This window comes from Eleutherodactylus coqui, chromosome 1, assembly GCF_035609145.1.
Source record: "Eleutherodactylus coqui strain aEleCoq1 chromosome 1, aEleCoq1.hap1, whole genome shotgun sequence".
Lineage (NCBI taxonomy): Eukaryota > Metazoa > Chordata > Amphibia > Anura > Eleutherodactylidae > Eleutherodactylus > Eleutherodactylus coqui.
This window is the reverse complement of record NC_089837.1, coordinates 435,622,998-435,637,427: the sequence shown is the minus strand read 5'-3', so window position 1 is coordinate 435,637,427 and position 14,430 is coordinate 435,622,998. Positions and strand designations below refer to the sequence as shown.

The 14,430-nt window shown below is 38.1% G+C and overlaps 1 protein-coding gene across 1 annotated transcript in view; it reads right to left on the bottom strand.

Annotated features, from left to right (window-relative positions):
- Window positions 1–2,963: 2,963 nt before the first annotated feature.
- The window catches only part of ZMYM2 (zinc finger MYM-type containing 2), a 74,164-nt gene continuing 62,697 nt past the window's right edge, over window positions 2,964–14,430 (bottom strand). The window contains exons 15-23 of the mRNA XM_066582166.1: window positions 11,280–11,964; window positions 11,073–11,201; window positions 10,023–10,117; window positions 9,652–9,790; window positions 9,290–9,441; window positions 7,478–7,592; window positions 6,105–6,356; window positions 5,770–5,890; window positions 2,964–3,836 (exon numbers count right to left, since the gene is read on the bottom strand). Coding sequence (XP_066438263.1) covers window positions 3,647–3,836; window positions 5,770–5,890; window positions 6,105–6,356; window positions 7,478–7,592; window positions 9,290–9,441; window positions 9,652–9,790; window positions 10,023–10,117; window positions 11,073–11,201; window positions 11,280–11,964 — 1,878 coding nt within the window. The 3' untranslated portion in view covers window positions 2,964–3,646. The remainder of the gene's footprint in view (window positions 3,837–5,769; window positions 5,891–6,104; window positions 6,357–7,477; window positions 7,593–9,289; window positions 9,442–9,651; window positions 9,791–10,022; window positions 10,118–11,072; window positions 11,202–11,279; window positions 11,965–14,430) is intronic.

Genomic DNA, 14,430 nt, shown 5'->3' with positions numbered 1-14,430 from the left:
TGTCAATTGCAGTAAGATTTAAAAAAAATGCAATTAGTACTGTGAGTAATATTACATTACTATCAATATAGGTTTGTCGGAAATTGTCTAGACAAGAAAAAGGAAAAAAAACACCCATCAGTGAAGTAAAAGTGCCATGTGGTAAGCAATCCTTGCTTCAGACTGCTCCAGTAGAACGCATACAGTAAAGTTTGTACAGTGCACCAAACTCTGCAATCTTGAGACTGTATTGTACGAATTGTGCATCCTAAGAGGGTGAAACATTCTTATAACAACCATTAATTTACAAACATAGGATCCCTTACTAGGGTTAACAAGTGAATAATTATGTGGTAAAGGACGAGCGGGTAGAGGGTTGACTTCAATGGTATTCGAAACATTTCATGCAAAAGGCCATGGCTCCATTCCAATAGAGATGGCTGCACTAATGATGGCAGTTTCTGTAGAAGACTGCAAGATAAAGCTGGCATCTGCCACGCAGCTGTTGTAGGTAGATTTTTTGTGGTTGCTACATTATGTGGATTTTATGAAGGATCAAAAATTTCCATCTACTGTGTTGTGTGAGCAAACACTACTAAGCACTGGAGGCTACCTACAATTAAAAGGGGATGTCCAATTGTAAACTAATGATTGCATATTCTTAGAATTGGCTACAAAACGATCAGCTGGGGTCTGCCACGTGGTCTGGAGAATCAGCTGAGCTTCTCATGCAGAGAGCTGAATTTTGCAGGAAGCAGACAGCTCCATTCTCACTGCAGTGGTCAGGTGTGGTATTACATGCAAAACTTCCATTCAGTTCAGTTGGGAACTTTGCCTATAATATACCAAGCCTTGACACTAATGGAAACATTGCAGTCTGTTATTTCGCAGAAATCAGATCAGTGAAGCAAACTGGCCCAGAACCAGCTGATTGGCATGTGACCTGATCTACTATTAGTGGTCTCTCTTAAAGAAAAGGTATTAATGGTTTACAACTGGACAACCCCTTTGAGGGAGGAGAGTATTTCTTAAAAACAAAGAACTTAATTGCATTCTTAAAATATACAATTGGTGCAAGAAATCTGAAGTACTCCTAAAACCCCATACAAAAAGGTACCAATTCCAAAAACCGTACGTACAAAATTCAGTACTACTGTAAATCATAGCGACTTACTGATACCAAATCCTATTACCACATGTTGCCAATTGCTTAAACCAAGGTAATTTACTTATGTTCACTGGTCAATCAATGCAATTTTGATCCAAGAGCAGTCCATTATTAGCACCCTAGGTGATCCTGGCCTTTCCTCTAGTGTAAACAATGCAGCTATTAGCCCGAGAATAGTGACCCTTTTAATCTTTACGCTTTTAATCTCTACAATTTGTCCTACAAAATATTGGTGCAGTCTATGATGGGTTTGGAGGAATTGTCACATGATTTTCTACAGGTCAAGTAAGCTGTAGAGAAATTAAAAACCTTCTGCTTCATGTTTATAGCCCTTCCCTCCTCTTTCTTTAGGAGTTGGCCATGCAGGGCTGACAAAACATGCAGGGACACACAGTGAGCCCATAAGGTCGGGCCCAAATCTTAGAGACTTACAGCAGACCAGGTAGAGGGAGAGGCTCCTGCATGATAATGAACATGGCTGATCTCCTGGAACATAAGCAGAATATTTCTTTATGCATTACCCATTTTTAACTGATATTATCCCTGATTTGTCTCATAGAAAAGGAGAATCCTAATCGCTGGGATATTTTTTTATGCATTTCTATGTTTAATACTGCAGTCTATGGACCTCGGTATCTCAGTTTATAAAGAGACCATGTTTTAATAAGGGACCACCTAACCGTTTAAAAAAAATTAAATAAATTGCTGGCACATTTAATGGGATATTATGTTAGGAATGTTCTTCCCTAGAAGTACTGCTCCTACAGAAGTGGTGTATAATGAAAGCATACAGCAGCAGGGTGGTAGGTTTAGTGACCTCATGTGCCATGTGTTCTTGAGGTCTAATAGAAGGGTTAAACAGTATTAAGTCTGGATGATGTCTCTACAACAGCTGCATGATAAGAGATGGGTTTTATCATGAGGTCTGGCTACAGGAATGATCATAAATAGCAAAACAGCTATTTGAATTGTTTCTAACTTTGTGGATGTCCTGGACACGCATATGGCACCGTGGTGAAACATATATAGAAAGGGGTGTCATAGTTATTCATTGTGAATTCAGTCAACAGTCATGAAAAGAAACATCTAAATATTCCACAAATGCAAACCATTGCTAACGATGAGCTGTAAATGCTTCTTCTAAGGGCCAAATGGACTTTCATCTACTACCACCAAAGCAATTTATGCTAAACGCTGCAGGAACCTTTTACTATGCAGATCCAGCATTACTCCGGCCATCAATTTTAGGTTTAGACAGGGCTGGACAACAAAAGTTGCAACTTCTGATGAAATGTCAACCATTAGCTACAGTAAGGAACTCCCAAAGTTAGATATGGAGGACATGCAATTGCCACAAGGAAATCCTAAAACAAATGCCCAGCTCAATCAGGCATTAGTACCTTCAATTCTTGAAAGGCACTGAAAAAGTCCAAGATGATGCAGCTTGCTGTTTAGATTTCAGAACTGGCCTACTCAAAACTCGAATATGTGGTTTCCAACATCGCATGAAACACTGTTATAGCTGACAATACAATTTACACCTCAAAATGACTGTCATTACATATTCTGTGTTTCTTTAAGATATTTCATACCAGTCATGACAGGAAAAAAAGATATTTCCAGAAGGTCACTTTAATGCTTTAGGACACACTCTATTAACAAAAAAAAAAAAGAAAAGAAAAGAAAGAAAATGGCAACTCAAAAGAAAACAAAAAATAAACTTTGTTCCCCAGAAGAACATCCTTACTTTTTCAGCTACACATATGTATACAGTAACTTTTATTTATGTGGCAAGATAAGAATCACAAAAAGAAAATCCATGGTAATATTTTAATTGGGAGGGGCTAAAATAAAAAAATAGGATGAAATTAAACAAAATTAACCAAATGTTCACGATACAGTACACAAATATTGACATTTTCAAAATTGTCTAATTTTTGGTACAGACAAGGATTTCTTTCTACATATGCCAATAGGATTTCTCTATTATCCTCAAACTGAAAATAAAAACAATTCCTATTACTTTACAGTTGGATTTTAAAACTTGAGAAGGAGTCATTAAATTTTTATTAATTCTAGCCAATGTGTAACTAGCAAATTTAAGAAACTGGGTAAAAACCTTCTTTTTACAGAAAGCTTTTTCAAAACAGCAGAATTGTGCAATATGGAGATAAAGCAAATACACATGGCACATTCTCATTCAGATTTCATGTAAAAAGTTACAAACATCCCTAATCCAAATAAATAATAAAAAAAAATGAGTTTTATGTGTTGTGTTTTAGGTTTCCTAAAATTCACTACAAGGAAAATGGCAAAATGTCACACAAATATTTACATTGTAATACCCAGGCCGGGTACACCGCTACAAAACTCATAAAATACATGTGGAGTAAACATGAAATGTTTTTTTTTACTCTTCGTTCTCCGTTATTCACGTTAGCAGCTTGTCTATATCTAACGTGACTTCCGTTCTGGTCACTGCTTAATAGCTTGCAAGATTTAGTCTGTGTCTTCATCCAGTTCATAACTGTTTTTGTCATAAATATCCTTTACTAGTAAAACCCGTATTAGCATGTTTTCCAAAGTGTTGCGATCCAGGGGAGTGGATGTGAACCACAGAGAGGAACCAGAAGAGAGGCTTTCAGGAGTCAAGTAAAACACATCCATTCTCTGACCGAGATTCTCTGGGCTGCAAAAGGGAGAAACAAAAATATTTGAAATACAAGTAGAATATAAAAAAAAAGTAAACATCTGAAAAATTAAATATTGAAAAAAAATGCCAGTACAACAAAGTGAGAACATGCAGCAGAGTAATTAGGAGCACTTGGGAATAAGGTACTGCGTGCAAAACCATCCAAACCTACATTCTGTGAACTATGCTAACTGTTTTAATGTTTAAAAGGTTGTTCAGCACATCGCTCATAAATGAAGAGCTCCCCCCGTCGATCAGCAAGTTAGGACATCTCTTGAGCCAAATTATGCAGTGTGAGAAAATTCCAGCTCTTCTAACAGACACCAGATCTCTCCGATAAAGTGGGGTCACCCTGGAGATCTACCGTACATTCTGTAAATTATTACCAGTCCCTTTAAAGGGTGTCCCAAATGATCCCGTCGAGTACTTTATATCACCCCTCCCCACTCTATATCTGACTTAGAATTATTCAACCCAGATGAAACGTAATGATATTCAGATCCCGACGAAGCTTCCTTTGGTCTATACGTTCTACTACTGTTACATGGTTTATACCAGTTCTATGTACGCATTTGACTTGTACTAATTTGATCCATATAATCATTGTTTTTGGACCATTGGTTGTATGGTACTGCACAGTGCCATCACGTAATAAATATCTTTGAAACTAAGAGGTTGTTCAGCATTAGAAAACCGGTCTGTTCTTTTCTTTCCTCGGAAACCGTGCCACTCTTTATAAACTGTATATGGTATAGGGCTTCATTTTTATTCAAGTGGCTTGAGCTCAGCTGAGCTACAACATCAAAGTTCATAGGTAAGAGTAGCATTATTCATGGGGAAAAATACCCTTGAACCGCCCCGAAGTCCTGATAATGCTAGCCAACATAAAATACAGTCTACTATACTTTTAAATAAATTTACATTACCGTAATCCTCATACAAATCTAAGATACTTCTGAACCAATTCCGTGATACAGTGTGTACATTTGTACACGTACACACACTACATTACAATATATACAAAAGTTTGGTACCGTGTTAGCCAGTAGAGCAAAATGTGATTGTTCCCAGTAAGAGAATCCAAGTAATCTTGTAGATATGATACCTTTTAATGGCTAACAAAAATACATGATGTTAATAGCGAGCTTCCGAACCAACGCAGGGTTCTTCAGGCTAAAATGAAATAGATCCAAAAGAGGTATGCATATTTATACACACTTATGACACGCATACTTCTGACAAGGCACAGACGTGGTTGTGATTGGTTTGCACTTATAATAATACTGCCATTGTGTCTGTGCCTTGTCATAAGTATGTGTGTCATAAGTGTGTATAAATATTCATGCCTCTTCGGATCGATTTTATTATGCCTGAGGAAGGACCCTGAGGGGTTGTAAAGCTTGCATTAATATGTATTTTTGTTAGCCATTAAAAGGTGGTATAGCTACACGACCACGTGGTTTCTCTTGCTGGGAACAATCACATTAAAAAAAAATTTGCTTCACATGCTCCAGTATTTGATACTGAAAACAAGTGAGCAGCATAAATACTCTATGAAGTGTTGTAAAATGTGTTTTTTTTAATTGAATTAGTTTTTTTCTATTTATAACAGTGCATAGGTTTTATGCAGCTTATTTACAGTTTTCAGCACTAAACACTGAATGGAGCGACTTTTGTGCAGAACTTTGTACATGCAAACACACAAGAGTATGTATGTAAACTCACTGTCAAAAAAATTAAATAAACCAAGCACAACAGGTGACTGTATAAAACTTATACATATGTTTTTTTCCCCAAGTGCTATTAAATTCCAGAGTGCTGCATATGCGTAAGTACATAAGACAAAAACAAGTGCGATAAACATGAACTCAATGAGTAACAGACTGGAGCAGAGGAATCTTGGACTGTTCCTGCCAGGGTTTTCAATTACCTTTTAGACAGATAGTATTCAAAAATTTTCACAGGGCAACGTGATGGGTCAGCTGTGTTTTCAATCTGTTCCAATATGGTGTCGTCATCCTCATGTTTCCTTTTCCCAGGTACAACTTTATCTACAAAAGAAATATAAGATGTTGAAGTGCAACTGCTTTACTGATTAGGTCATCAATCGTTTTTGCCCAGAAAATCCCTTTAATGCTGCGTAGAAGCAGTTGTATTCAGAACAGTTGTACTATGTAACCTTTGACACAAGGAATTGCTAAATAGGTGACTGATGGCATACAATTATATTAACACAATTGGTGTAAATGAAATTAAACAGCTTACCTTCGCTGTCACTCTCGAATAATGAAGATTCCTGGTATTGAAGACAAGCTTTTTTCTCTTGCGTAAGGGGATTTCCTTTCCATTGCTTTAAGACGCTACCAAAAGAAAGTCTTAAGTGCTGATCTACTGTCCTCAAATTAAAGTATTTCGTATTAAAGTAAAATAGGGTAAAAAGCAGGGATATGGAAGATTGGGTTCCAAGCTGATTTGTTTGCCACAAATAATGTTCCTCAACGCGAGAAAATATGGAGCCTACAACGGAGATTTGAAAAAAGAAGAATCAATCAGGTATGTATATTACATTTATGGCTGTACTTAGGAATGCTAGTGGTATGAAAAAACACTTCCATATAAAACAGCCAAGTAGAAAATAAAATATTGTATGCGAGAATATATATTGGGCGTCTTTCATATTAATCAGTGTTACATCAAATGAAACCTGTAGCGTCTTAATGCCTTATGTACTATGGCAAGAAAAAAATTGGAAATTGAAAGTCTCATCAGTTTGTTCTCTAACAGGGATTGCAGCACTATTTATATCCTAGCCAACCAAGATTTCAAATACTTTGAATGGCTAAGTATTAACTCCCTTAGGACCACAGTGTTTCAGTCTGAAAGGATCAGACACTTATTAGCAATTTTAAGCATCTGTTTTATAGCCCTATTTCCTCCCATTATTTGTATTGCCAGCGCCATCGCTAAGCGATGACACGGGTGCCAGCAGTTCAAACGCAATGTTCATTGCATATGAACTGCGAGTCAGATTGCCTCAGTTGACTTCAATGGAGACCATCCACACAGAGTTCACGGCAAAATAGAGCATGCTGCGATTTTTCTTCCACTTGCAACACACACAATTCGTATCTGCGAGTGTAAACGAAAAAGCGAAAGTACATGCTTTTCACTGCCATCACCGCATGGACTGATCCTTCGCACGGACGCCTATAACGCAATTGGAGTCTGCCCGTGTGAGCCTGGCCTTAGAGGTAATGTGTACAAAAAGTAAAAATGTTTTACATTTATAGTTCCTTATTTTTAAAATAATCAAGTTCTGAGGACTTGACAAAGACCCGTTGGAGCAGGGTCGAAACGTTGTTCATGTCTTATGGGCACAATAAAGATACCAAAGTGATTTTATTCCCTGGAGCGCTGCTCTTCTCTTTTTCATTGGATTGACATACTTTTGATCCAGGGATCCAGGATCATGATGAGCGTGCACCACTTATGTGATGATATCCTTCCTTACAAGCTAAGGTGAAGCGTGTGCTGTGACTAATTGACTATTTGTGAGTGTCATATAGCTTGTAATAAAATAGTCACAAAGTAGCGTTCACTCCAAAACAGCATGGCATATTAATGTTGTAATTACTTACCATCTGGTAGAATACTGGGCTGCCAACTTCTAAGAATATCATTGAGCACTTGTCCAAATGTCTCATAATCTTGATCGTGAAATATATTTTCTGTTTTCCGGCTGCCAGACAGAAACTAAGAAGAACAACCTGTTAAGTTTTCCACTCCACTAACGAGAGTTAAACAACTTTGTAAACTACCGTTTACCTTATCGATAAAACTTATAGCTAGAATCTGTAAGCTTAACAAAGTAAAAATTACGCTGCACTAAGTTAAACTGACCAACTTATGACTTATGTATGATAACAAGGGCGGGTAAAAAAATACATCTCCTCAAAGCTATCAAAAAACAAGCTGGAATCTGACTGGCTGCTACGAGCAATACTTAGGCCTCTCTCACACGGGCGTTTTTGCACAGCGTTTAGCGCTGCATTTTCAGTGCTGTGCTAAACGCTGTAGAACGCTCCCATTCATTTCAATTGGGCTGCGTTTAGAACGTGTTGCATGTTCTATTCTTGGGCGTTTTCAGCTGTGTCTCTCCCATTGAAATGAATGGGCAGGGTTTTCAGCTGCGCTGAAAATGCTGTAAAACGCAGAGTTTTTGCAAACTCCCTGTGTGAGAGAGGCCTTACAGTTTTTGACTGCAGCATATTCTATGTGACGGCCACTGATTCCAGCGTGTTTGCGTGCGCACGCAAAGCAGCCCTGCAATGCTTTATACTGGGCCTGAGATTCATCTGAGAACCTATGAGAAGGAAGAGAACTCAAACAGAAGTTTCTCAACTTCTTGCAGCAATCTCGCATTGCTGATTGGCTTCTATGTAGGGCTATCCTCCTAACACCCTATACAAATGCCCTTATCAGCTGGGCACTGTATACAGCCTCTCAAAGTTTTGCTTTGGGAGCTGTATAAATCTGAGCTCTTTGCACTGACTAGCCAATGTGACAAGTGCAAGGATGCTACTGCAGACAGTCTGATCTCTCTGTGCACCCATCGTTAAAAGAAAGTGACATTAGAAAATATGCTAATTGTATAAACTAAGTTTTTATGTAAAAAATACCTAAAATTTTTTGATGTTTTTTATTTGATAAGTTTGTCTATAGTATAAAAAAAATATAAAAAATTTCCTGTTCTGTAGAGAAGATTATTCAGTAGTTATATCATTATTACTGGAAAGATTACAATGAAGGCGATATCTATACACAGATAACACACAATCCCTGCACAATGACCTCTGCACAGGTCACAGATCATGTCAACACCCCTCTCCCATAGAAGTCAATGAGTCATTTCATGTGCATTGTGTCTATGGCCAATAGGGGGCTGCTGTAAAGCATCTCTCTAAATGCCGTTCAAGCAAGACTAAAAAATGGAATGTGTTTCACTGTCTTTTTATTTAGTTAAAAGGTGGTATCATAACTTTCAAATATTAAAGGAATACTTTGACAAAACGCATTTGTTTGTGGCATTGGGGATGCAGAGGTTTAAGTAACGCCCAACAGAGGTATTGCAGGAATTGAAGGCTGTATGCAATATATGTACCTCTATCTGGGACACCCCCTGGTTGACGGAATTAAACAAGCTGAAAGATTTTGAACATTGGAAGAGGAGGTGTTCAGAAAGTACATCTGATGACTGTGTTGGATACAATTTAGGTCATTGAACTAGTTCTGCACTTGCATTATATTAAAAATTATATAACTATTTGTGCGCCGCCCTATATAATAAACTATTAATACCTTTGAGGCTAACATTTATCATACCTTTAACTTAACAGTCCAACTAAAACCTCAGCTTATAAATATGGTCTTTATACGGTTACACTACTGACCTCCTGGATGCCAAGACACAGATAATAAATGCTATCCGGTGTATAGCTATCTCCGTTTGGCCGTCGCACTTCCTTGATAAAACACGATAGCCAATAACTGAGCACACTTGGTGGATGCAACAAGAGGTCTTCTTTTAACCTCACTGATTTATCTGAGAAAGAAAACACAAGTAGTGGTTAATTACATTGTAAAGGTCAAACCACACAATATGGTTGGGCGCACCTCACCCACACACGTGAACGGCCACATGATCTACCAGCAAAATCATGCACCATTAGCATCAATGGGTAGGAGTGGTTTCACCCTTACAAAGTCACAATCTGAAGAGCTTTGCTTTAGGGAGGACGAGGAGCATACTTACATTCTGTGAACTCATCAGCAGTTATTCGTGCTTTTACCCAGTGCTTCCACGCATTGATGCCATAGGAATACTTCAGTGGAAACAAAGTCTCACAGTTTTCGTTAGATGACTGGTCAGAAACTGCTTTCCTCTTTGCCCCCTTTAAAAAGCATAATTTTGTATTAAAAATAGAGCAAAAACAGAACTGGAAAATATTCAAGTAATCAATTTAACTTGCATTTTACAAATCAAACAGCTTGTTAAATGCAGAGAGAACTCATTCTCCATATATAAATCTACAAACATCTATGATAAAATATATTGTATGTAGAACTAAAGTGAGAATTTGAAATAAATTTTTAGGTCATCTTGTCATTTTGCATTGCAAGTACCTTTTTCAATGGTTTAGGTCGGGGATGATCCTCATACTCCTCTTCAAATACAGGAGGCAAAAGAAACTCGCTTTCTGTATCAAATTCCTCATCGGCTATAAAAAAAAAAATCAAATATGTATAATTAGCAAATATACACAAACTCTAAAGTTAATACAAAGCCAGAACTTTAAAGTATACCTGCACTTTCAGAGGCCTTTTAAGAATACTGTGTATATATATGAGATATACTACTACTCCTGGCCATTATATGACTTGTATCCTACCTACATTTATCACTAGTTTTTTTTTCCCTTTGCAGACTGTATATATGTAATCTTAGTTTTCTGTGAGCCAGTGGGTATAGCATGTTCTGCTGTTAGGTCATCTCCCATACAGAGCATATGGAGAAAATGGCAGATTCTGCTTTTTAGCTCCCTATAGCAGACACAGAAATACCACATGGAGGACATCGCACAGCAGTACTGAGCAGTGTATATGTGAGGTCAGTACATGTGGTACTGTCAACTTATATTAGCTGCAGAAGTACATTTGTGTGAGTCATTCCACACTTCTATGGACAGCATTAGTCATCACTCGGTAAAAAAAAAACAAAAAAACATGCGCACACACTTATCTGTCGTTATATCTGTTACTAGAGATGGACTTCACTTGACAACATGCAATGCACTACAGGTTTGAAGGAGGGGAGACTACAAGTGTTCAGCATGAAAACTTAATTTTATGTAAATAACGTTATTTTCCCTTTTATTACTTTTCAAATTGGATAATATATATGCACAATGTGTTGTGACTATTTAAGCTCTAATGACCTCTATACCTTTACCAAAATAAAGCTATGGCCTCAAAACATTTTTTTGTAGACAGCCTCATTTATAATTTAAACAGGAAATGCAAAAAATTCCAATCACATCAATATTCAATACTTTGATATTACTACAACCTGCAGTATGTACGTTCCGTACATAACCAAATTTTCACAATAAGCAACTGGTGAAACTTTGTTGCAGGAGATCAGGAAATGAAATATTAAATCTAATTTTCACCTACCCCTTGGAAAGTCAATTTCAAGATCATGTTCTGGCTCATACGGCAAATCGGACAGGCCCGCTGGACTTTCTGTGGTGCAGTTTGTAGAAGCATCTTCATTTAAGATATCTTCATCTAAGATATCGTCATCTGATAGAAAGAAAAAAGGATTTCTGTATTTGCTATATGCAAAATCTCATAAAAACTAAGATGTTAGCTATATCATACCTGTGCCACACATTGCCGTATCTTCAACTATTGTCACCAGCACATCAGAATCCACAGACTGTAAAGGACTATCATTCAACAGAAAATCCTCTTTAACAGCCTCATCGTTCACATCATCCCCATCATCTTTTACTTCTTCTTTCAATAAATCTTTCTCTAGTTTTTCTTCGTCTTTTATTATATCTTCGTCTTTTACTATATCCTCGTCTTTCAATATATCTTCGTCTTTTACGATATCCTCGTCTTTTACGATATCCTCGTCTTTTACGATATCCTCGTCTTTTATTATATCTTCGTCTTTTACGATATCCTCGTCTTTTATTATATCTTCGTCTTTTACGATATCCTCGTCTTTTACGATATCTTCGTCTTTTACTATATCTTCGTCTTTTACTTTATCCTCATCTTTTATTATATCTTCGTCTTTTACTATATCCTCGTCTGTTATTACGTTGAGACACTCTTCTTCCTTTAATGCTTCACAGTCATGTCGGTGTTCATCCTTTACCTTCTTGTCCTCTTGAGTATCTTCTATCAATAATATGGAATCATCTATTTTTGTCTCTTTAACTTGTTCATCGTTTAAATTGTCTTCTTCCTTTAATTCTACATCTTCAGGGCAAAGCTCTTCCTTTAGTTCTTTTATTTTCTCCAGATCAGCTGGCACCAGAACTGGGACTGGGACCTGTGAGAAACATTAGGTACAACATATATAATTAATTATAAGTCTGCAACAATGCGATTTCTCCAAAAGGCCACACTTTATATTACATACTAAAAATTCATTTCTCCTGAGGTTTCACACCTTCTCGCTACACCTAGTTTTGCTGGCAACTTTTTTCATTCTTGCCTTCTAAAACTATTAGCTTTATTTTTCCATCAACATAGCTGTATGTGAGCCAAGTTGTATTTTTAATGGTACCATTTTACGTAACATTTAGTTTGAAACGCAAATTCTTTCTGTGGGGTAAATTGGAGGAAAAAAAAAAAGCAGTTGGACAATTTTTAGGTTCTGATTTGATGGCGTTTAATGTGCAGTTGAAGGGACATAAGCCTGGTTTAGACACAACGATTATCTTTTGAGTGGCTTTTGAGTGATAATCGTCGTGTGCGCCTTTACAGCGCAAGGTGATCGCTCAAACGTTTTCTGCTCTGAGCGGGGTATACAGAAGACAAGCAGGGCCGAGCGCTCCAAGCGGGGTATGCAGAACACAGCTGGACCGCTGTGTTCTTCATACCCCGGCTGTTCAGAGCGTCCAGCTGGTATACTCCGCATGGAGCGCACAGCTGTATTAAGAACACAGCTGCACCACTGTGTTCTTCATGCCCCTTCTGTGTTATTCCTGATAACTGTGTGGAGTATGAAGAACACAGCTGGACAGTTGTGTTCTTCATGCCCTCGTCTGTGCTATTCCTGATACTATTGCAGATACAATAATATCAGCTGTATCCCGCTGTGAATTCCTCATAAGGCTGATCATTGTCTTTCAGCATGCTGAAAGACAACGATCAGCGACTGGTTAATAAAAACTGCGTCAGTGCAGTTAGACACAATTATTATCGCACAAAAGACTTTTTTTTTTTAAGCGAATCTTGAGCAATAATCGTTGTGTCTAAATGGGCCTATACACACATTGTCAAAAAAAAAATAAAAATCACCAAAAAGATTTATCATTTTGCTGCAAAACTCAGCAGGCAAATACATCTCAGACACCTATGCAAATGATTATAGAGTTGCATGATTAGATTAACAGTCTTCCCAAAGGAGGCCCTAAAAGTGGTTTAACTCTGTCTCTAAAAAGGCGCTCAGAGGCTACTTTTTTGTAGTGGACCTCTTTTTCTGCTTGTGTAGAGCTTGTTGACTGCTAGATGCCTCTAGATGTAATAGAAGAGATTTCACCCAGTTAGCAAGGTTTGAGAGCGGGCGCATTACTGAAATGCGAAAAGCAGGATGGTCGTATTGACGAATTGCCACCACCTGGGCCATACAGACCAGACTGTTAGAAGGTGTTGGGACAAGTGGATGCATGAAGGGCGCGCACACAAGGTGATCGGGCTTAAAGACCACTAGTAGAGAGGATCATCAGATAAGTAAGAGCAGCTCCAACTGTTCCGCTGTGCAGTATCCAGAGGCAGGTGTTATTGTTACAGGCCACTGTGTCTGCTGGAACCATTTCCAGGCGCTTAGCTCAAGAACGTTTGGTCTTGTGGCGCCCATTATGTGTAATGCCTTTGACACCCACCATCGCCTCTGTTTGCAGTGATGTCGTGAACGACAAAACTGCGCTTCTACGGAGAGGAACTGCTTTGTCTGCAGCGATGAGTCCAGGTTTAGTTTGGGCACTGATGACGGGTGTGGTCATAAGCGGAAACCTGGGACTGAGCTACTCAATCCTGCCTTTGCAGTGGAGCAGCACACTGACATCACTGCTGGTGTCATGGTCTGGGGGGCCAGCGATATATTCAAGAAATCGTGTAGCCACATGTGTTGCTCTAATGTGCTCTAGGTGCTTGATTTTTTTTGACAATGAGTGTATTAACTTTAGGCCGGGTGTACGCTTACTGTGTGTGCTAGCTGTCTCCAAGTCGCAACTTGCATCAGACAGCACACTGACACCATGTGCCGTCTGATTGACATGGGCAGAGGTCATAGACCTGCACTAGCATGTCCCTTTTTTTTTTTTTAAACCAAATAATTTTTTATTAGATGTTTTCCACATATATCATACATATGCAAACAATAAGCAAGTAGCAGTACATAATAAATCAGTTTTGTCTTTGCATAAGTATTATTAGTTGTCTTACATGTAGTTTAAGATTGCGGAAGTCTTACATCTGGTATAGCAAAACAGTTAAAACTTCTAAACTAAAACAAGCGTTGTTTTGTTAGAAAGCGCAACCATAACCTCCACCTGGAGTCAAACGTATGTCGGTCATTATTGCTGGCAATAATGTTTTCATAAGTATAATGATCTGTAATTATTTCAATTCGTTCTTTAAAGCTAGGAGGGCTTTTGTATTTCCACCTTTTAGTAATAATCAGTTTGGCCGCAAGTAGACAGTGACATACCCATTTCTGGTACTCAAGTGGCACAAAGTTACAGTCCAGAAGCAACAAGGCTAGTTTTGGCTTTTTGGGAATTCTGAGGCC